Source organism: Dermacentor silvarum, chromosome 6, assembly GCF_013339745.2.
Source record: "Dermacentor silvarum isolate Dsil-2018 chromosome 6, BIME_Dsil_1.4, whole genome shotgun sequence".
Lineage (NCBI taxonomy): Eukaryota > Metazoa > Arthropoda > Arachnida > Ixodida > Ixodidae > Dermacentor > Dermacentor silvarum.
The window spans coordinates 46,411,121-46,435,344 of NC_051159.1; the positions used below are offsets into that span (position 1 = coordinate 46,411,121).

The 24,224-nt window shown below is 45.4% G+C and overlaps 1 protein-coding gene across 5 annotated transcripts in view; it reads right to left on the reverse strand.

Moving 5' to 3' along the window:
* LOC119455472 (sodium-dependent phosphate transport protein 2B) overlaps positions 1 to 24,224 on the reverse strand; it is a 162,834-nt gene that overhangs the window by 48,103 nt on the left and 90,507 nt on the right. For 4 of the 5 annotated variants that reach the window (XM_049668805.1, XM_049668804.1, XM_037716881.2 and 1 more), the window contains exon 2: positions 11,371 to 11,609. In XM_049668805.1, coding sequence (XP_049524762.1) covers positions 11,371 to 11,424 — 54 coding nt within the window. In that variant the 5' untranslated portion in view covers positions 11,425 to 11,609. Of the gene's footprint in view, positions 1 to 11,370; positions 11,610 to 13,196; positions 13,213 to 24,224 lie in introns of those variants that run through there. The other variant, XM_049668806.1, reaches the window with a different exon arrangement.

Consider the following 24,224-nt stretch of genomic DNA (forward strand, 5'->3'; position numbering starts at 1 on the left):
TAAGTCCTGTATAGCGCGTCATGCTGGCCGCACACGTCTCCAGAAAAACCCGGGATTGGCGTTTCCCTTCACTGCACGCAACTACGCTCTCGTTGCAAGCAAGCGGTGATGACGAGCACGCGGCGATTATTTCTCGGCGCGCAGTGGATTGTGCTTCCTTGTCGAGAGCAATCGGCCGCGTATCAGGCGGCGAGCCCCCCCAAGTTCGGTTTATCTCCGCTATCGCAGCAGGCCGCATTGTTTCACCGGCGGGCGCCGGCGGAATTTCCTCTCAGGCGATAACTCCGGCTCCGGAAGCAACGTAGAAGACACTCCCACCTTCGGAGTGGCCTCTAGAAAGAGCGTACAACTGATGTTCGTCTCGGCACAGATATCGTGGCCGTTCCGGTGCACTTGGCACATCGTAAAAGGAGAGTTTTCGAAGGAGGTTGACGGGCATATCTCGATGGTCTGTTTACATACCCGTTGGCAAAACGGTTGCGGGTTTGACTGACACCGCTCTCCGCTTAACGGGCGAAAGCGTATCGACAGACGCCTCCCGTGGTGTGGTTCTAAGTGCCACGCTTTCGAGAATGTTTCCGGTTCGATTATGACGTAATGAAACGGGGTGGAACCTGCAGAGGTCTTTTGACTGCCAGTTAGATTAAATGAGGCTTTACACGTTAGTGTCCACGCTCTCTTAGTTGTAGACGACGAGGACGAAGTTCGTGTTTCTTGTTTCCCTGCAGAAAGTAAAGTTACCACGCTATTCTTCTTTATAGCTGTACTCTTCTATGTTCCCTATTCATTTCACTCAAATTGATTCTCTGAATTCTTTTTAATGCAGCCTTTCATCTCTCCAAGCTTCGTGAATACCTCTCATAATTTTGTTTCAGTTAGCCTGCCCAATCACTCGCGCACTATTCTTGTCTTTTTTGGACTTTACGTTTGCATTTTTTTTTAGTATAAGCATTTATGGCTCGCTGTCTCCTGCCACGTCAGGGACTCAAGATCGACGTATCGGTGGATAGCAAGCAGTTTTCACCGGGGGAACGTGATGACGATACATTTGGCAGATTCCACAATACCTGCGCAAAGAAACCTCATCAACTGTCATTAAGCTGATGACTAAAAACAAGGACCGCACAATCGTCTGTTTCTCATTAATCTTGATATTCTGGAATGACATAAATACTTGTTTCCACGTGTATTCGCGTTGCGCGTGGCTCTTGTGTCCGCGCTCGCGAATGTTGGTCTCGGAATGTGGCACTCACCGGCAGCTGCCCGAAAACAAATATATTTCGTGAACTACCATGTACATTGGTTTTGTGCCTAAAGTTTAGAATTGATGTGACCGTATTTCTTCTAATCGTTGCTTCTGCTATAATCGAAGCTGTTTTGAGCACTGTTATGATGTCAAAGCCGGCGCCGCCTATAGACACTGATGTCTCCTTAATTGAATACAAAACCGGAAAAAAAATGTGTTCAGATGTATTAGTAAACTGCAATTTTAAAATGCCAGGGAAAGTCGATCTTACCATGAGAGGAGGCTTGACAAGCCAGAAAATAGTCGAAATTGGATACACTGGTCGCGACGCCATCTTGACGTTCCCGCACGCTTTCGCACTGACGTCACATATTTTCACGGCGTCTACTCGGACCTATTAAACATTTCATCTGTGAACACGGGCTACATTCTATTCCAAGGAAACCGAAGTGTGAATTTAACAAGTTTCGAGAAAGTTTACGGCGTGTCACAAGGGCACGATTAAAAGAAAATAGTTTGAAATCCATGACGTCAGACGGATGTACCGGCTCCAGAGTTTCGACGCGAAATTAAATAAATCAAACTTTTACCTTCGCTTTTGCTTCGAGTAATCAACTTACTGCCGCGAAATTACATCTTTTAATTAAACAATACTTCATCAGTATAAACTGATCTACCGTTCCTCGTTTAGTGTTTCGTTAAATCCAGATAATATATAAAAAAATTCCGACAGAACAACATTCAAGCGATGTGGCGACAAACGTTATTTCTGAAAACACCTTTAATAACAATCTGTAGTGGTCATTTTGAAATTTCCATTGATCAGGCTTCGTTAGCAATAGCACGGATCCCACGCTTCTGGGGTTAAGCGAAGCTTTCTTTGACGTGTGCGCAAATGTGAAATGTAAGTGTTATGCAAACGGGAACGCTAGTGACGGCAAACGTTTGTTCAAAACGACGCGTACGAATATGTTTTTATGTACTTCTCTGCAGCCAACTTCGTGAACTGACTCTTGCGAACTTCACCCCTTCTCTGTCTCTCAACGCTCCTCACTCAATGCACGCTCAATTATCAGTTCGTTCAGTTCTCTCTCCTCACTGGGCCACTTCTCTGGCCGACTTCCTCGCTTTTCGCCTATTGTTCTGCTTGTCTATTCCAGTACATACCCATCCTGGGCCATTAGCGAAGAATGTAACTCAAGCAACTCAAGTTGTCGTGCGATAGCGGTTACATAGCAACACACGAAAGTAGAGTTGGCAGGTTGATATCGATAATGGCAATGAAGAGGACAGGTTTCTCCCTTAGTACAGAGGTTCCCTGTGAAGATTCGGTGGCGCGGACAATGACGTCAGGCCAAAGTGAAACGAACTTTGACGCTGGGAAACGTAGCCAGTATAGGTCACCTCTTATAAAGTTCTCTATACCCTCTGACTGTTGTTGTTCATTCGACTTGCGCTCTTACTACATCGGCGACACGTCCCCGACCTCTGTATAGGAGTGCGGGCAACCACTTCGCTGCTGACTCACGACCAGGCGGCCCGACCCCGAAATCACGGAGGCCTTGACTATATTTAGCCGGCGCCGAGGCGAGCCGTTACGGAGTTCGTCGGAAATGACGAACGAACGAGGAGATGCTTGGAGGCGAAAGGGCCACGGCTTACAAATACTACGTATATACGAAATAAGCGTGAGCCAATGCCGTCATCCCCCCCCTCCTCCCTCTAAGAGAAAGAGAGAGAGAGAAAGTAAAACACACACATTGGGCGTTTCAGCGTTTGCCGCCAACGTGGAAACCGTCACGACGTCAAACGACTGTCCCACGTGCGAAGTCATTTCGACACCGACCCAGAGAACAAAGCGAATGTTCAATGATGAATTTGCGAGAAACAGCGAAAAAAAAAAAGAAAAGAAAAGAAAGAAAAGTGAGATGCTTGTCAGCGACGCACAAAGACGCGTAACCAGGAAGCGTAACAATTGTTGAGAGGATTGCGTGTGACCCGGAACACTGCGGGTATCCCAAGGACGCCACAAACAACGCCCCTCGAGCCACTGCGTTTGTACGCACAATTGCACGGTCCTCAAAGTCATGACTCGCGGTGAAAATAATAACGTTCGGCCTATGCACTATATCAAGATATTTGTGAATAGACCAGTGCTACGAAAAAGTTGGACATGCTGAAATCGTGCTGAATGAAAGAGTTGGAACGTAGAAGTCTTGGCTATTGCTCGCGGTGCCAATTACGGGTTCACGTGGCGGCTTGTCATCCTGCTTTCCGTGTGACAGTATTGATTAATAACCCCAGGCGACGTTCTTGAGAGGTTGGAGTGTTAGCTAGTTCACGGTGTTTGCGCACCTGAAGTATGCTTGAGATTTGACGAGCAAAATCTATCTTAGCCCCTCCCGTCACAAATCATGATGCCTCTTAAAGTGGATAACTGCGCCAAGCGTATGCTACGGTCCCTCGAGGCACTGTAGATTACATTGGAAGAAATTCAAGGTAATAAAAGCATTCTGCATTTTTCTTAAGAGCAACTGAATCTACAATTATCGAACAGTAAGTCCTGTCGTGCTTTTGAATAAAAACAGTTGACTCACCATCGATCCCAAAAGACACGTACAATTTACTTATGGGCCACGTGCGTTACGAGAAGCGAAAAAAAAAATCTCTGCTGATGGAACGCACCCACCATAGTAGCCCAGGGATCTTGGTGTTGCGCGGCTAAGCTCAAGGTCATTGGTTCGACTCCTGTTGAGGTATATTCCTACACAATAGGGTTCAATTGAAATTTTTACAATTTACAGCAACACAATTAAAAACTACGAAAACTTGAATAAGCAAATGTACTGCCTAAAACTGGCAGATCCTGGCCTTTTATTTTAAAGACAAGAAAACCAAATCACATATGGTGCAGCGGATGGCAAGCTAAACTATTTTTCCTTTCTCGCGTACACATAGAGAGAAAATGACAAATGAAAGGCAGGGAGGTTAACTAGGACTGAGCCCGGTTAGCTACCCTACAATGGGGGAAGGGAAAATAGATGGGAACTGGGAGGCAAAGCTTCTCCCGAAGGAAAGCTTCCTCTTAAAGTGAGTGTGTTACGTCAGCAGGTGACCGTGAAGCCGGCTTGCCCTATAGAAGCCATCGCTTATCTGATAGGCTGCTCTGAAGAATTGGCCTTGAGCTGTTGTAGCGACTACTTTCCAGCGAATGAATGCAGCAGCTATCGCGGCCTGATTTCAGAATCCATGTACGGTCAAGTGCTCTTGCAAAGGCACTTACGAGCTAAACTTAGCGGGAGCATGTGATTTGTACTAAAGTGCTGACTACAGCTCAGATAAGGCATGATGACCGGCAAGTTTTTCTTTGGCGGAACGATTGCGGAGACGCAATACTATCGGCTATCGTTCCACAAAAGAAATGAAAAAGGCCAAGCAAAATATTGCTTGGACACTAAGAGCCCCTTTTCGAAAATTCTCCCAAATTTTTCATAGGAAAATATTATTAGGGGCGCGAAGTGGATACCAACATTCATGATTCAAATTTTGTGGCATAATCGTCATGGTGGACTCAAATGTCACGGTAGATTCATGTATGTGACTGCTTTTCACCCAGGAAAAGCCAACGAAAGTTTGCAGGTTTGGTTTTAACATTTAAAATGCAGTGTAACCTTTTCTTATAAATAGAAAATTAATTGGCCCCCCGAGGGACACCGTTAAATTTGTGACATCAGAGAGATATGACGTAGAAACTTGAAGCTGCCTTCAGTATGCTTAGGCCTCCCGCTTCTATGCGTTCACCGGCAAACCAGGCTTACGGTAACGAAAAAATAAACTGCAGCATTTGCCACTCTAGCGGTGTAATCTGCTCGTATAACATATCTTAATGTATCGTTTTAGTGCCCATTCAAGTGCACGGGACGGGCGGTGAAAGCCATGTGGGAACGATTACAGCCAGCCCACATCTCTTTCCCTGGAAGAGATATCAGCCAGCTCGCAATGTTTGCTCATTTTCATAGCTGTATTTAGAAAAAGTGACGATGTCCGCATTCTTTAAGTTTATGGGCTACTAAATCCATGGGAAGATATATGCAATACGTCAAGATCTCGCCGAAATAATGACGCTATAGATAACCGCTGTGAATAGATTAAGGTGTAATGATAGCGTTGGCAGGTGGCATTTATTCACTACTACGGTGGTGCAAAAAAGTGGTGAAATGCTAAAATGTTCAAATGCAGCGTTATTTATGCGTGTCTACCTATAACCTCACGTGGACCAGCTTAATTTGACGTATCCCATGATAATCATCACTCAAAGTCCATGCTCGTGTTTCATCGGAAGCTACAAAGGCTTCTTTTCAGAAAACACGCGCTTCGCTGGAGAATCATCAATAAATCCCGGAGAGTCACTGGGGCTATATGAGAGACGCTGTAGTGGGGAACTTCGGATTTAATTTGACCACCGAAGGTGCTTTAAATTTTTATTTACAAGAACCAGCCCAATGGCAGCGGCGGCGGTGAGATAACTAGTCGACTTCGACAGATCGGCACCGACAATATCCAAATCAGCGACTCAAAAAATTACGCTTCGTCGACTGGGTACTTAAGGCAGTGAAGAGCTAACGCGAGCTGCGAAAAAGAGGCGCTTCACCTGAAATTGGTTTGTCCCACTTCGGCAAGTGATTGCGACTATATGCTAATTACTCACGACATTTAAAATTTTCAAATCTCAGCGTTCACTTCTTTGATTCTCTATGCCGAATCTTATCTCCGTACCTTTCTTATGCTCCCTAAAAGCGCCATTCAATTCACGATGTGCAAGCAGGGCCTAACGCCCACTACAACGTGATGCTGCAAACGCTTAGCTGCCTTCCTTAAAAGAACAAGAATTTTGCTTTACGCGGTGAAATAAGTAAAACAGACTATCCAGCATGCGTCGAATTCTTAGCATTGTGACTTTTTCTCGCATGTTCATCGCTCGTGCATTACTTTACACGGGCCATCCGCAGAAATAAAAAAGAAAACAAAGAAAAACACGAAGAGAGGTGATTAAGCTCGCCCATACATTATTATGCCTGGCGAAACACAAGGAATTCTGAAGCACAGCAAGGTTACATACACGCTCCATCGGTTTCATATTTCCTTACGTTGTGCCAAGAGGAATGATGTATAAGAAACGTAGGCGCCAACTTTCCCAAAAACAAGTTCTTGTGAAAGCGCGTACGCTTATTTACTCGCACCATGCGCAGAAATTGCCTAACGTGATTAGCGTGAAAGTAAAAACTGGCGTAATAATTCTCATACCAAAGTGTGCTTCTCGGACCACATTGCAACCATATGTTCACTTCGTATCTCAATTGTGGCGTGATCTTCAACTTGTCACCTCGTTTCCTGCCTCCTATGCTATGATTAGTTCACCGTCATTGCCACGTGAAAACTGCAACTGCTTGAGAGAGCGCACCTTCTTCTGCTAATTCACTTCGGGAAAGAAAAAAAAAAGATCTGCAAATACGGTGAATATTTTCTCGAATATCTTGCACAATGACATACGTGCTGCCATTCGAACGTGGAACGAGCGGTATTTTTTTTTCCTTTAAAAACAGCTAGCATCACACCAACATATAGCAAACATTTCACGCACGCTTCCATAGAAAGCAGTCCACAATGTCAACATAAGTTCCACAAATGCTTCAATAAAAACAGTCAACAAAGTCAACATAACTTTCAGGCATGCTTCAATAAAAACACAACTGGCATGGATAACCAACAAGAAATGCGTTAGCTCATTGCTGCAGTACCTGCATCACACAGGGCTCCATGCGTTTATTTGATGCGCTTTTGTTAATTTTTGCACTTTATTACCTTGCGGCAAAATCCCAAAATAAATGAATAAGAGGCGTTTCCAGGAGCGTGAAGGCCACACACACACACACACATATATATATATATATATATATACGCAAAGAATTACGGGAGTGCTAAATTAACTAAGAATTACCCACTCGTGCAATACATAAGCAACTTCCAATATTGCTTTCAATAAGCTAAATAGAGTGACAGCACTCGTGACAGTAGGAAAGAGAAGAAAAGCGGACATCTTTCGTTTTGTCCCAGGTGCTGTCACTCTACTTAGCAACAACACGTACCAAAAACCCCAAGTTCGCACTCTTTTGCTTTCAAGGGGCATATTCCCTGCATAATATGGTTTAATAAGACTAAACATATTCAACGGAAAAGCGTTTCATCCCAGTTCAACATGTGGCACTTGAATCGGTGCACCTATGCATCTTTGCATAGCAGCGAATTTTCGCGTTCCCTCTGACCTGTGTTACTAAGTAGGCATGTAGGCGGCGGTAAAACGCTGATCGAAGAGCAATGTTACTGGAATGGTGTATCGTACATCGAAAGTTATAGCGACTTTCTCGATTATGTTGCTGTATCTTCCGGGACTATCCAATAAAAAAAAAGTTACGCGCGGTGCACTCCAAACGTGAAGGGTTGAAAACTCGTGGCCTATGTTGGGGTCGCGTGTCCGTGTGGTCACCTAGATAGTCCCGAAATTTGCCTTAAAATTACCAGCACTTCATTTAAACTTTTGTCCTGTCTCAAAAATGAACCATGTTCTTCTCAATTAATTTCGAGACAAATTGCACAGAAATGCCGCCAGACACTTGGTGAGCTCAAGCTTAATTTAGGTGCGCAATAAATCGCAAGGTACTGATAAAGGCGCCCACACATTTCTAAAGGAAGGAAGGAAAGAGTGGAGAAGGAAAGGCAGGGAGATTAACCACAACCGGTTTGCTACCCTACACATGGGAGTGGCATGGGGGGAATGAAAGATGGGGAGGAGAGAGAGAGAGCACATAGCACATCACACACATCGTCAGTTACAGCCCGTCACTCTTGCGTGGTACATGACATCACTGTCACAGCCGCTTGTCCAAGCCCGCTTCTTTTAAAAACCTAAGAAGAAGGTCGCTATACCTTATTGGAGCAAGAGCTGACACGGGGGGGAAATATGACTCGTTCTCGGGTTATTTAATGCAGTCGAATTTGAATAAATCTAACCCACATATAGCAAATTTTTGCTTAAAACTAACAACAGTAAAATTCCCTACGAAATGTTTGTATAATTTTTGTTATTTTGTACATCGGATACCTATATATCGAACTTTCTTGTGATCTCCTTCAGATTCAATATATCCGGGTTCATCTGTAATTTTTTTTTTTGTTATGGGAGACAGTATTGTGCAGTGACAATTTGCAACCAACGCGCGCCTGTCTGCTTTAGCATGACATAGTATCAACAGCGACTTGATGCTGATGCCATGAAGAGCAGCGCATTTCAATAAAATTTATTCTACAATACCAGTCCCTGGCTTTTAAATAAAACCCAGCTTATTGCGCCGGACAAAACAGTGCAAAGAGCTAGACAACATTTTTGCGCTTGCAATGAACAGCTAAGGTTCACGGCCTTGGCAACCCCCCACGTTATCGAGATTTGCGTCAATCGTTGTTCAAAGAGCCCGTTTTACAGCCGCCCACACAGAGGTGCTTTTATGTTCCTTGCTGACGTCAACAGGCTAATCCGATCACCGTTCTGACACTTCCCGAGCCAAAATCAAACAGGGCAGACAAGAAGACGCACCGCCTGTATAATTTCAATTCAGACGAGCTTTATCCTTTCTTCTTTTGCCCCGCGTCGTAACATATCCTTTATTATTATTAGACGTTCCTTCCTTCCTTTAGACATGTGTGGGCGCCTTTATCAGTGCGTTGCGATTTACTGCGCACCTAAACGTAGGCGCACTAAAGCACGAAGCACAGTGCACGACAATCTCGCCAGTAAAAGACACGCCGGTCGTGCTTTAATCACCCGTCCATAATGACTCAATCTTGCTACGCAAGGTGAATAAACAGTGCACCAATTTTGTTGCGTCACAATGTCTACTCGCCGCACTGTAATGAGGTTCCACTGTCATAAGTAATTAACTGATTCATAAGCTATGCTACATGCAAAAGGCGCGTTCCTCCCAAAGAGCTAGAGCGACGTGCTGCTGAATAATGAAAGTGGTATTCGAGCGTGGCTTTCCGGGTTGCCGAAACAATGGTCCCGTGTCCGCTCAGTGCACATTGTCTCCGGGCGTGTACCTTGAAGCCAGTCTGGGAATCAGATCGCTATTCATTTGCTATGAAGCACATCGCCGGAGCACTTAGGTTTGTTGCGCTTTTTGGTCTGTAGCACAAGCCTCAGCGTGCCTTAACTGAGCTACCGGAACTCACTGTGTGCACAGTTCAACATAATTTTCTTAAATGAAGACATAAGATACTGTGCTGACTGGCACACGAACGTCTAATAATTGCTGTCAAACATAACCTAATGGGACATGAAACCAGAAAGATTTTATCATTGGTCCTTTCTGCTTGTCACGCAGATGTACGTCACCCTTTTTGTCACCCTTCTTACAGAGAATTTGTGGTCGGGTAGCTCTTTCTTCGTTTAGCTGATTGGTGACACACATACGCGTGGATTTTAACAGTGGCATGTCTAACATTTATACGATAACGCGCGGGACCTAGCCGTAGCTTTTCCCAGCTTGGCACCTTACTCTCCCCCAGCGCTGTGGCAATTGCACCAGACAACTTTAAGACATCATGGTTTCAGAAAAAAAATATGATGGAAGCTCACGCTTGAAACTTTATTATTTTTTATTTACGTAATTTTTTATTTACGCCCCTGGGGACAACACACACTTCAGTGTGGAGTAGTTCCAGAGCAATACTAGAAAATAAATTCAGTAAACACAGCAAGCTATGATTGCATGACCTAAAACTCTCCTTACCCTACAATGTTATCTGGCATTAGTCCGCAAATCACGGAACAAAAGTGTAAAATATTATCTAACAAGAACTTATAGAAATTTGAGCAGGTACACAATATTTGCGAATGATTGATAACACAATCGATTATCATTTTGCAGTCACGCTATTTTCGGGCGAATGGTTGGAACTTACGGACGCACGAGGCCAAAGTATGGATAAAATGGATAAAATGACTGAGTAAGTAATAGACAATTCGACAACGATATTATGATGGTGGTCGACGGGATCGGACGGGAAAAAATTGTTAACTTCAAGCATAGATTCGTCTGATGCTTAGGGTTCTGGGATAAGTTAGGACAAATGCTGAAACAGGATATGTTACGACGCGGGTCAAAAAAAGAAAGGATAAAGCTCGTCTGAATTGAAATTATACAGGCGGTGCGTTTGTAATTAGGACGAAGTGAACGGAGTTACTTCGCCAATGTTCGAGTGAAGTAATGAAGTTCTAATTTTACCGATCCAATGCGGCTGTGGCATATACTGAAGCTTAGAACACAATGTTTTGTAAAACAATATTAGAGGCAGTGCTTATCTAGACGGTAAAGAAATTCATGTATATTCGTTCTGCTAACGGGAAAACCTTACCTACCAGCGTAAGTGTGCCAAGAAAGGAACTCTTCAATCATGACATTCCCTGAATTCATTTGCACTGTTCTATGTTCTACTATGCAGAATCTAGAAACGATTATTAAAGGCAGAGTCTATTCTCCTGGCCGCCGGGAGATTTCTGAAATAAGTTTCCCCTGGAACTCACCCGGAACTCACACTCGGAAGGTTAGGTTAGGCTAGGTCAGGTTTGGTTAGGTAAGGTTAGGGCACACCATCAGGCTCTCGGGCACATCTGCAGGCAGTTTTTCCCGGCAGATTGTGACGTGACTTCCGAGCGCCAATGAGAGGTGAGTACCGGGAGGAATTCGTTTCAGAAATTCTCCCCGGCTGCCGGGAGCACAGAATCTTCCATCAAGAAACGTCCGGTTGCTATAGTGAGCAGAGTATCCTCTGTCTTCCTTCCTCTATCCTCTGACGTCAAAGTCCTCGTTTTTCTGCCAAGCATCTTATTGCTTCTGCTGAGGCTTTATTTCCGATAGCGTCGTAAACTAATACCGCGGGTTCTCGTAGAATTCGATACACGTGGCGCCAAGACAACGGAAGAGCTTGGTGGCGCAACCCGCCACCCCGTTTCAGAGGGGACGCTCATAGCATCCATCCAGCCAAGCACCACTCTTGCAGTGAAAGCTTACCTGCTGTGCCTGCTGATCTAGCTCGAGCTTAGACGCGTCCAGAGTCGTCGTCATGGTTGCAGCCGAGTGTGCCGACACCACCGGTCCCGAGGCGTCTGCTGATCCCGTAGTCGTCTGTCGGCAACCGGGTGTCACAGTCTCCAGTGGCGATCACGCCGGCCTTCTCACCTAAGGACAGGCAGCGTCGAAGTAGTCGCGTAGGGCGCGAAGTGACACACGCCGCGGTAGACGAGCAGCGCCTAAAAAAAGGAGGGAAAATGAACGAAAGGAAAAGAATAGAGAATGAGGTAACGCGTCGGGGGAAAACGAAAAAGACAACAAGAAAAAAAGCAGGCGACAAACGTACGGAGAAAGGGTGGGAAGAAACAGACAGCTCAACTTCACAGGAAGAAGAGAGAAGTACGAAGGAGAGAGGGCTGGCGTAGGCGGCGTGTCTTCGCCGAAGAATGCATATACGCGTACAACGCAAGAGCGAGCGATGAGCGCGATATCGCTCATGGCGAGCACGATAAAAGTGAGCGACCCAGTGTAACGCGTTTTTGAGCGTGTCCCGGGCTCGGTGTGCCGGTTTCGCACCAGGTCTGGCGTAAGCACGAACGAAAAATAAAATAAAAAAGAGAGAGAAATAATGCAAAGGAAGCAGGATATATAGAGCAATCTTTTATGGTTGATTGCGTGAGGGCGTGGACTCCTGCGTCACCGATCATCTCGCCTGCTCAAGGAATGAGACTCGGCATTCAGGCAACGAATCGCGCCGGTGTGGCAAAAAATGACGACCGTTGAATCGTATCTTGAACTTGGAGTTGTATTTCTCTCTCGTTCATATTTTACTTAGGTTTGACAGTGCGGCCTGAATCAAACGAGTATCAGTGGCGCGTATGTATTTTGCAATTATCTATTTCTTTTCCGTTCTTTTTTCCCCCCCTCTTCACTGACTCGGACGCGCTGTGCTCGGCTCTTCTCGCTTGGGTCGGCCTCTTGACGGGACGACTGATAAAAATTGTGCGATATAATGCAACAATACATTCCAACCCATTTCGTCGTCTCTTTGCTGGTTCGTTCCCTGTGCAAACAGATAATCACGATAAAGCTTTTGAGGATCCGCGTCTGAATGCACTCGGGGTAGAGTGCAACGCAGATCCGGCGAAGAGCCGGTCATTGATTGATCCAAGCAGAACTGCATGGGCTACGAGGCGAGTCGTACAGTGAAGCGCTCCGGATTACAGTTATGACCAGCTGCAGTTCATTAGCATGCGCCTTAGTTAAAATAGACGAGCGTTTTTGCATTTCGCTTCCATCAAAATGCCACTGCCACTGCGCGGAAACGAACCCGCGATCTCGCGCTCAAAAAACTGGTCATGATTTGCTTGCCGAGGGAATGCGGGAACCGGCGTGAAATGCGAGGTAGTACATTACAAATAACCGTAATGACATTTATATTTATTTTTTAGTTGAATTAGTAGAGCTAAATGCAAACAATCGTTTTAGTTTCTTCAGTAGTTCCAAAGCTGCTGGCAGCGTATTACTAGGAAAGCATAGCTTGCAAATGTTTGAACAACCTGATTGCCGAAATGTGCCCACCTGGCGAAACAACGAAGACAATTGACAGCGATTCCCTCCTGAATTATGTTTAAACATCCGAGGCCCAAATGCCGGAAAGTCCAGAAACCGGAAACCGTAGTGTTCTTTTTTTTTTTTTTTTTTAGGATCTGAACTGAATGCAATGTCCTCACAGAACGTGACGGGTAAACAGAAATCCGTCAGCTCTTTTGCGAAAGTTGTCACTATATTTCACGCCTGTTGAATAAAGTAGGAATGCAGTGTACATCATATGGACGAGCTGTTTTCCTCCCAGAAGGATGTTGGCAGCACCTGCGCAGCTGTAGGCAGAAGAGCCCCCAAAAACAGCAGGTGGTTGTGTAAAGCTTGTCGTGATGCATAAAGAACGTTGTCTGCTGCGTGAAGGAGGCGTGGTATAAGTGAGATTGCTTTTTCGTGCGTGTTGTGATGGTTTCGACAAACTGGTCTTTGTCTATAAACGTAAGCTTACGTTAACACTCAAGCAATCTCAATTGTACGCTGTGCTCATTCACCTGTACACTGTAGAAGCTCCGGTCGTGACTTGCCGCGATATCCCAGTTGGTATGGCGTTGCGCATTTGAACTAGAGTTTGCGGGCTTGATCCCGATCGTGGAGGCTGCATTTCGAAGGGGGCGAAATGCTAAAAACGTTCATGTACTTAGATTTGCTGCACGTTACAGAACACCAGGTGATCAAAATTAACCCAGACTCCACCACTACGGCGTGCCTAATAACCAGATGGTGGTTTTGTCACATACAACCCAATAGTTTAAATAATTGCGATTGCAAGCTCCGCTTGGGTGGACTGTATTTTTTTGCGTTGGCAGGCTGATACACTAAATACGAAAATCGTGACAGGATATTATTAGCTTAAGTGCTAGCGTGACATCTATTTGTCAACTTGACTATTAAGTAACTCTTTGTCGATCAAAATAAGTTTGCCTGAGCATCTTGTGGTTGGTTGGATGCAAGTACGCGTGTGCAAAGTTAAATTTTGCTTTATGTTCCATAATGCTGTAAACCTCCAGTTGACAGCCAAAGCACGCCCCCTACGCTTCAGGGTTTCCATATTTCACCCGTTTTTCACTGTGTTTCAATAGTGAAGATCAGCTCGTCCAACTCACCATATTGCTATAGCTTTATCCGCCTTAAGGAAAGCCGGCTGAAGAGGAAGCTTTAGTTCGGGCCCAACCCTGATTTCCCTATTCAGATACATGTAAAAAGCAGGAATGTTCTCACGAGACAACCACGCTGGGCCGATTTGAATGAAATTCGTTGCATTCGAGAGAGAACGTAAAATTCTACCACCTGCATACAGCAGAATTTTTAGTTAGGACCCCATGCCTCTTACCAAAATTGTCGAATATTGCTAAGCTAAAACAAAAAGAAAGAACTGTACAAATTCGTCACTGCGCACCAAAATCAAATATCTCGGTCCTGCAAACTGCATACCTTACAGTGTCTGATGCGGGCAATCTCAAAGCTGAGGTGAGATTGTTACAGTGCTTATGACGGTTTTGCAAACGTCCTACACAGAAAGTATATAGTGGTATATGAGTGCGGCTTATAAGACATCAATTTTGACCAACCCATATGTCCTAATAGATGTAGTTTACAGGATGGCATTATCAACATTTATTACTGTGTTAGAGAGTCGAAAAATTGGTGCTTGAAATGTTCTCTTTTTTTCAAATTTTTCAATGTGCAGCAACTTCCGTATAAAAAATATGGCCGCCTAAATAAGAAATGTGCTTGTAGGAGTCACCCGATCTATTTTTTTGTTAAAGGTCGAGAAAGCGAATCAAATTCGGTGCAGTGGGTGCCGAGAAAAATGACTTCTCCGTTTGCATGCATTTAGATAGGAGCACCCGAAGTAAAGCGCCGTCTTATGAAAAGTGTGCGACTAAGAATCCCTTCCCTCGATTGCATATTGCGTGCACTTGCGCACTTTAGCATAGCCATGTGCGACCACAAGCCCACCACTTGTCAAGAGATAATTCCACTCTCCTTTTCCTGTCAATAAAATGTTTTCATCATCAGCATTACGCAACAATCTGTTTTTTTAGACGTTATAAAAAAAGGTATGGAATTTCGCAGTGGTTTATTGTGTCCATTCTTCGTGGGCTGAATGTCCGTTTGACGTGATTCATTATGTTACCGCAGGCGTGTCTTTTCTCGGCGATAATGGAACAGCGGTCTCGCGCAACGTAATTGCATTGAAAAAAAAAACCTTTGGGATAGAGAGGAGGCTAAGACAAACGAGCGCAATGTGTCTTAATTAGCCTCTTCTCTGTCCTCGTCTTGTGCGCATAAAGTTGTTTCATGTCTTACCAACGTGTCCAAACTGTCACCTTAGTAATAGCAATGACCTCAAAAAATTGCGAATCAAGGTAAACAATGCATAGTTACACTTGCATTTCTTTAATAACATATCGCGACCAGTCGACGGCTCGACGTGTCAGCGGCTTGTATAGAGGCGAGGGGTGGCGGGATTGGCGACAGGATGCGCGGGTGCGCAAGGAGATATTCAGTTCGAATATATTCTTCTTCCCTGTTCGCTTCACGAGCGCCTCTTGCCGTTATATAAGGCCGCTGACAAGCCATGCGGCCGACGCTCACGCGATATTATGAAAAGAATTGCAAGGGCGCCCGTAAATGTTGTTACACGTCGGACTAAAGCTTTTTCCCCCGCTTCTCCCTTCTAGTTCAGTTTGCAAAAAGATCCAAACTGATGTATGAAGACGTATGCTGTATTTCAGGAGGAATGTCACACGCGTTTTCTGGCCACCCCCCCCCCCCCCAACACACACACACGCACACCACGCATGCGCACAAGAAGATGATCGACGAACGACTCACTTGCAAAACAGCTGCACGTGTACCTGTGCGTGATGGATACTGTCATTGATCGCCAAAAATAAGCCGTGCTTCGCGGAACTTTTCCCAACGACTGCAACCTTTCTGGCACCCAAGTGACAGGCGTTGCTAAGTTCCTTTAATACGCTAAAACTCGGTACCGAACGGCATGCCGGGCACAAAAGTCGCAATGTACACGGATGCAGTGACGGACGGCTCGGCGGAAGCCGAAGCGCCCGCGATGTTCCATCGGGGCACCGGTACGCTCGCAAGATAGTTGCGACTTGAGAGCAACTTCCGGTTTTCTCGATCCTTCCCGGCAGTGTATATAACTTCCACTATATACTATATACTAGCAGTACCGGACGCCAGCAGGGCGTGTGTGTGTGTGAATAGGAGACACAGGGTGTGGAGGTCGGCGAGCGATGCGTGCCGGTTGATGTGCGCCATCGCTTACGCAAAGAGAAAAGTATGATACATATTCAGGTTTTCTTCACACAGAAAATAAAAACAAGCCGTTCGCATGAAAGAAACTGACAATTCGTCGAAATGTGAGGCTCAACTTACGCGTAATAGTCACGCATCCTTACAACTCTCTGTAGATTACGTTTGCTTTTCTTGCCCAACGTCTTCAGCGTATGTAAGATTGTCCGCGGAAAAGCACTCTAATCAGTGCGAATAACTCACTTTCGGGGGAAATGTTTAACGCAGCAAAATAATATGTTCGCATAGCCGGTGCCAAATGTAGGGCGTTTCTAAATTTATAGGGATATTTATGCCTGTCTTAATTTAGTAAAATATGCAGTTCCTTGTGACACAATCGCATTCTGATTATCTGCTTGATAACCAGAATGCGATTTTGGCACAAATATTTTAGCCGAAATACTTTAACCAACTCGGATTTTTGAATGTACACCCAAATCTACTTCTTTCATGTTCGCACTATTGGTTCAGGTTTCGGGTCTCTTTTTTACATTATCGCGTAGTATTTGGTCTAGTTCCTCACAGAAGTTTCTATTCCCTTATCCCGACCAGTAGCTAAATTATTTATTTATTTATTTATTTATTTATTTATTTATTTATTTATTTATTTATTTATTTATTTATTTATTTATTTATTTATTTATTTATTTATTTATTTATTTACAGAATACTGCTGGCGAACATGTGGCCCAGGCAGGAGGGAATTAGTTGATACAATAATGAAATTAAATAAAAGGAAGACGAACGGTCAGCGTTGTTGACAACTTCATTTCACCATGCCCACTGACAAATGCTCCAGCTTGTAACTGAATGTGCGAAAGTACTTCTATTTTTCACACAGATAAATAAGCATCATTGCCACGTTCGTGCTATGGAAGTGTCTGTGCAGACCACCATCAAGGAATGGGGTGAAAGTTGAGTGGCACTCGCCTATCTTCCAACCGTTACGCACGTATCATATTCGTAGCGACATGCTACTGTCAGATGGAGAACACTTTTCCCCTTCTATGAAACTTGCTCTACCCTTCGGGTTCCCGCATAACTTATTTGCTTGGAGCATTATGCCCAGTATGTTTGCCATAGGAATGCGGGACCGAGCTGCAATCACTGGCATTGCTCTCGTTGAACTTAACCTAACTATTGTTTGAGACAGTTCTCTTGGAAACATGGGAGGGTTAGTTATGGTTGTCATGTTCTAAAGGCTATCACGGCGATGCTACTTGCAGCCTACTTGATTTCAGGCTGAAGAGTCATCAGTATGAACTGTGACGGCCGAGTCTCGTTGAGCCGCCAGGTTAATTGCGGGAACAGGCCTGGACGTTGGCACGTGCGAGGTGGTCAATGGCTGAGGACCAGCTAAGACGGCGATCGCCCAGTGCCTTCTCTCAATAAGATAGGCCAACTTCAACCTAGTCTTCACAACAGTTACGGGGGCGCTACAAATCCATCGTTCTTTCCCTGTTGTTATCACACTCAACAATCAATCAATCAAGTAAGCAGTCAATCAATCAATTTACTTCATTTCGATGATGCTGAGGAAGTGGGAACAGTTGATTAGGATGACTTCTTCATGTCCATGCGTCACTTCTAATCGTGGGCCTCCGCGTGCTTCACCGCCTTCGTTGTTTAGCGCTTAGAATAACACTCCACATTCACTCCGCGATAAGAAAGAAGGCAGCTGTCTAGGCCTGCCTTCATTGTGAAGTGCAGACCTGAAATTTTGTTTGACGCGAGCAGGAGCGCCAGGGCGCTACTGCTCGCAGATGTAGGTGTCGGCATGAAATGGCTACCGTATGGCGTCTTTTGCTTTCTGTGGTGCCACCGCCTTCAACCGCTTCTCTTCCAACAGTGGAGCTCGCTCAGCGTCTGTCGCTGCTTTTTCTTCTTGTCGCGTCGAAGTGGTCGGTTGCAAATGTGTGGCCAACTCACGGACCGCTGGCGTTGAAGAGAGCCCAGGAACCATGTCTCAGCGCCAAAAGTTGACAATCAAGTGTATGGTGCCCTGTATGTGCCTTTTGAACGTCGCTATTAAAAATGACAAATGAAACTTCAGCGTTCTAGTCGTTGCAGCTTCAGTGATATTGTGAACAAACATTAGGAAGAAATTGAAAGCAATATTTTTTGTAACTTGTTTGCGCAGTAACTAGCGTATGTAATGCGGTCCTGTACAAAGGGTTCGGGGCCAGAGACCGAATTTTGTTGACTTTGGACTGGTTGCCCGGAAGATCTCGTTTCGTTCTCGCAACGATGCCCAGGATGTTTTCATTCAGTGCCCGGATACTGGCTTTGGCTTTTGGCTCAAGGTCACTTGAAGGTCGCCGGCAACGGGAGCTAAAATCATTTCATGCTTAAAACTGGCGACAGAACATCGAGAGACCAGTGTAAATGTTACACATGACCTGACGGCGGAAGGCCAGTCGCACCTGCACCAAAAAAACCTCGCCTGTGACCATGGAAAGCCTGCAATATGGCGCAGACTGGTGGGGTGATATCGCGCGCTTCAAGCAGTCGATTCGACGAGTGGGCGATCTAAAGTACAATCGTATGTCGCGCAAATCCCTCTAGGACTCGTCATGTAGGGCATTGGGGCGGCTATACTGGTTGGTTTGATACTAGAAGCATGCTTTCTTTTGCCCTGTATGAACTTATTCCCACTCCTTTATTCCATTCCAAACTGCGGAACAAAGCGCCTTCTTCATCAGATGCGCCTACAAACGCGATAGCGTTAAGAGACCCGTGTCGCAGAAAATCCGGCGTCGGCGTTAAGCATTAGCGTCTGGCGGAAGTAATCACGCCGAACCACATCATCCCGAGCACCCCGACCACGCAGGCCCTACGCGTGGCGCAAGGCTTTAGTGAACAAAAATTGAATTTCTCAAAGTAAAATCCGTCAGAAAAATCGTAAAGTACGACTTAACCACAACCTACAGGCGTGATACCGTCGGATTGTAATTTTAATATACGCCGCACTTTGGTTCCAGGCAGCATTGAGGGGCATGTTCAAAAAACCGAGCCTTTCTAAATTTTGGACACGCGCGCGCCTCGGCGCAACAGCACACCAATAATAAAATAATAAAAAAGGTCCTAAGGTCTTCACATTTGGATAGAAGGCGGCTAAAATTTCTTTTGTAAAAATGTCTTCCCAGCAATGCATTTGTGTTTAAAAGTGAAGCCTGCTTTAAGGATATCAGCGTAAAATTGGTCTTTGTAAGCTGGCTTTCCCACGTTCTATGTTGCACTGAAGCCTACTCAAAGAAAAATGTGATGCGAACGGAGCCCGATAACGCTATCGCGTTCCACTCTTGAAGTCGAAGCTTAAGCCTCCTCCAAATTTTTTGTCATCGTTATTGGAATACATTCAGCTTACGTGTGCTTTCACGTGCCCCCCTCAGCAACCGTGGCCCAATCGCGGCCCCTCAGTGGACCAATATAGTGGTGCGCGTCTGAATGAGCGCGCTGGTTTGTGGTTATGAAGGAAACAGCCTACAGCCCAGCCGCGCGCTTCCCGGAAGGTAATCATAGCACGCACGGCGCTCAGCGGGTGTCGTCGGCAGCCGTAATGAGATCTGACAGAGTTGCGGGTCGAGGACTCATGACGCCATTGTTGTTTCGCGTGCATCTGGTGGTGACAACCACGTTCCAATGAGAGTAGAGTGCAATAAAGGGGGTGTAACTGAGGCTCGGGTGTACGTCGAATATAAATTAAAGTTATCCGGTGGTGGGTGGGCTTTGAACTGGTGTCCCCTTCCCCAATAACCCGACGCTTTAGCCATATAGGTCACCGACATAGGCGTAGCTAGTGAAAAAGCCGCACCAGCTAGCCCTTTGATACGATTCACGAGTGCATTACATCGCATAGCAACAATTTGTTTTGGGTATATAGCCTAAGCTAATTATTGTTACCATGCGACGTAATCGCTATAGCGAGCGGCTTTCGTTATAGCCAGAGCAGCTGCGGGCTCACCAGTTTACCCCCCCCCCCCCCCCCCGCCCCCGACTCTGAGGTGAGACGGAGAAGGCGCTGTCAGGTTAATTTAGCCCTAAGCTGTCCCTTCGATTTTGCGTGTCAATACTTTGTCTGTTGACAGAAAGATCGATAAAGTAGAGTGATATGGAGGGGAACGAAAGTCCACCTCCATTCCCCCCTGTGAAAGCAGATGCACAGCGAAGCTGGTGCGGACGTTAGACGGGCACCACCACCCCAACTGACGTCACCCGAGGTTACACAAGCGCCACCACCACGAGCGACGTACGTCACGCACGCACGCACGAACGCATGCGGAAGTGCGGCGTACATCCTCATTCTTCTAGGCCCTCCGCCTGGCACAAGCACGTTATTGAATGGATTGAATTGGTAAAAGTAAACTCTGTCACAAATTCGTAAAGGACGACTTACACGCATCCTACAGACATGATAGCATCGGATTGTAATTGGAATATACGAGAAAACATATATATAGTTATATATATTACGCGCAAACTCAAACTTCTTTTCCAGACTCTGGTTTCTGGGCGAACACGTCACGAAAGATCCCGACCAACAAGAGGCTAACAGCTTCTCTGTAAGAGCGAGCGTGGCGCAGGTGTGCCGCGAAGCAATGAGCGGAGCGAGGCAGCGTTCTAGCCATTGGTACTAGCAATGAGGTGTGAGGCCGAACGCTTCGCGTTAGGCGGTGCCAACTCGAGTTCCACGTGAGCGATGTTTATTTGACCTATATCATCAAAGCAATCATAATTTTGAATTACCACACCATGGAGAAAGGTACGCTGTTACTTTTTAAGCCTTACTTCACGGCTAAATTCAGGCGGAGTGGTTGAACTCGCATGTGATAAGCTTACTGGGACTTCTTGTTTTCGCCTAGTGGCTTGTAAAATTTGAGTAGTTTGTTCACGTTTCTCATTCTTGCGTAGCTTTTGAAAAGCAAACGCTTATAAAGGTTGCGCGAGGGGAGGGGCCGATGGCGAACATTAGATGTGCACATTCGACTTCGTGATTCATTCTACACGACCAGTTTAGCGGGCTGTCCGGAGTGATATACAATACGTTGTACGCGCTAATGCAATAGAAAATGTCTAGATCAACCTAAAATCTCTAACCGTCACCTATCTTGGCGCAAGCTTGGTCATGTTGAAATGAATGAGGACGATCAGTTTATGGCCGATCGTTTCTCGTTGTCTGTTGGAAATTGAGCTACTTCCGAATATCTTGATGACAATTATGATAAAAAAGTTGTCGCAGTTTCACCTGAAAGGTGAAGCATCAATTGCGATAGCAAATTTGTAGAGAGATATACGGAGTAATGATATTAGCTTTATCAGCTGTATAAACTTGGACATGCAGCAGCACCGGCAACGCGCCGAACTGTTGTCGACGCCGTCGGCATTTTGCCCGCGTTCGCTCAAAATGCGTGCGGCGTTGGTGACTGTTGCCGGAGCCTCTGATATAAATAGGCACTTGGTGCCGCAGCTAAACGTCGCCTCCCTTCCCTCCCCCTTCCCCCCCTCCCCCGCGGCCTCTCGCGCATCGGAAGAAGGCGCGTTTGCTCTACATATATGGTGATTGTAAAGGAGGAAAGAGACGCCTACTTCTGCAGCCCTTAAGGAAGCACGGCGCAGAACGCGCGTTTGTTCTCCGCCGTGCGTTCACTCCCCGTGAAAGAGCGCGTCCCTCGCGCCCTTTCACTCGCACATACAGCGTTCGGCGGCGCGCGGCCACGATTTCATCTCCATTGACGTCATACGGAACCTCACGGCGACGGCGACGGCGACGGCGACGGCGACGGCCGACGCCGACGGCGACGCCGACGGCAGAAATCTGCTTTTGAGTGTCCATATAATTGCTATCGCAATAAAAAAACAGCGCGACAGTGACAGAAAGAAGGAATGAGCGAACAAAAGCACAGACTTCCTCCTGGTGGTTTAATAAACATAAGGACACACACACACACACACACACACACACACACACACACACACACACACACACACACACACACACACACACACACACACACACACACACACACACACACACACACACACACACACACACACACACACACACACACACACACACACACACACACACACACACACACACACACACACACACACACACACACACACACACACACACACACACACACACACACACACACACACACACACACACACACACACACACACACACACACACACACACACACACACACACACACACACACACACACACACACACACACACACACACACACACACACACACACACACACACACACACACACACGCATGCATACTCGAACACGCGACGACAATCGAATTCTCACTTTGCGAAGTCGCGAACAGAGTTAAACAAGATAGAACAACTAAAAGTAAACACAGCCATTCATCGTTCATTTGGGGGTAAGCAAAGTAGATTAGGCGAGAGATCAGTTTGTTTTTTCATACATTGCGTACAAGCCAGGTACCACACATTGCTTCAACGAATTATTCTGTGCAAAGCATAATTATTAATATTACGAGGCGCACTCTAATGTAGACAAGCCTCTTTAGACAAGCTGGGCATGCTTACTTTGAAAGGGATTTCCGCGGGGCTTGGGCCTAGTATCTATCTGACCGCACAGATTCGCAGGTACATTTGTGCATGACACCTTTCTTCAGCGCGCACAGTGTGTCGATGATAACGCATGTATGACAACACAATGGTTAGCTAATCAATTTTTCAGGTGCGCCTAGAACCGGTTTGGTCTTTGTAGCCAGCTACGAGATAAATGTTATCTGTACTTCGGTTTTTTGCGTAGAGTCCGCTAGCTGTCGAAGATAGGAATAGTGAACAGCGAATAGGCTTGCCTAAACTTTATTCCTTTGTCTTCGAATGTCTTTTCGCTTTGTTTTTGAAAGCTCAAGAGCTATTTCTTCACCGTCAAGATTCTGTACGACTGTGAAGTGCTCTGTCAAATTAATAAAGAGTATTCCAAAGAACAAATATTTAAAGCTGCTTGTATTCCATTTCTACTGGTTTTAGGAATAATAATTTAGATTTTAGGCGTATTATTACTTTTCTTGGCTATCGCCGAGAAACGGTGAGTCAGAACATGATTTTTTTTAATGTGTAAAACTCTCACTTAGTGATGAAAACAAATACTACCATAATTTTGTAATCTCTATCTGCTACATCATATAAATCGCACAATTACTGTTGTGCATGGCTTAACGCTTACGTGAAACCCTTGTCGCGTTACTGTTGCAGAAGTTTTATTGGCAAATTTTTAGAATAATTTACTGTAATGTATATTATATCAATCTTGCCCGCTTTAGATGGCCTAGTAAATGCAATTCACAGCAGCGGGATACCATTATTATTGCTCACATAAGTGGGAGACCCGATGCCTTACTTTTTTCTCGATTCTCCCAAATTCAACAATTTTTATAAGAAATTGACGGCACAAATAAAATATAATAACCCTGGAACGGGTCTAGATTCGAATTATACTATTTTAAATGCAACAAACCTAATCGATATCTGCGCAATGTGCGCTTAGCAAAGCTATATCTCAGTTCCCTTATATTTAGATCGGATCTCCAGTTAATGTTACTTTTAAGGATTGTATGCCACACAGCGTATTCTAGCGAAGCCTGATATTCTAGACACTTTTGTGCCCACAGAATAAGCGCACAAAAATGGATAGTGGAAAAACAACAACAGAAAGTTTTCTACTACCACCATTCATTATAGTGAGTCAGGGTTGGTGAAAGGATATGTTTGAGCATACTTCGAGCTGCAGCGTGAACCACGCAACAAGCCCAAAAATACATACACGTTCCACTAACAAAGGAACACAGCGTCCGTGGTTTACGTTTCTGTTTTGCTGCGTTCTTGCGTTTCTCGCTGTAGCCTAAATAATCGCTGCATTTGCCCGCTGCACGTCACGGAA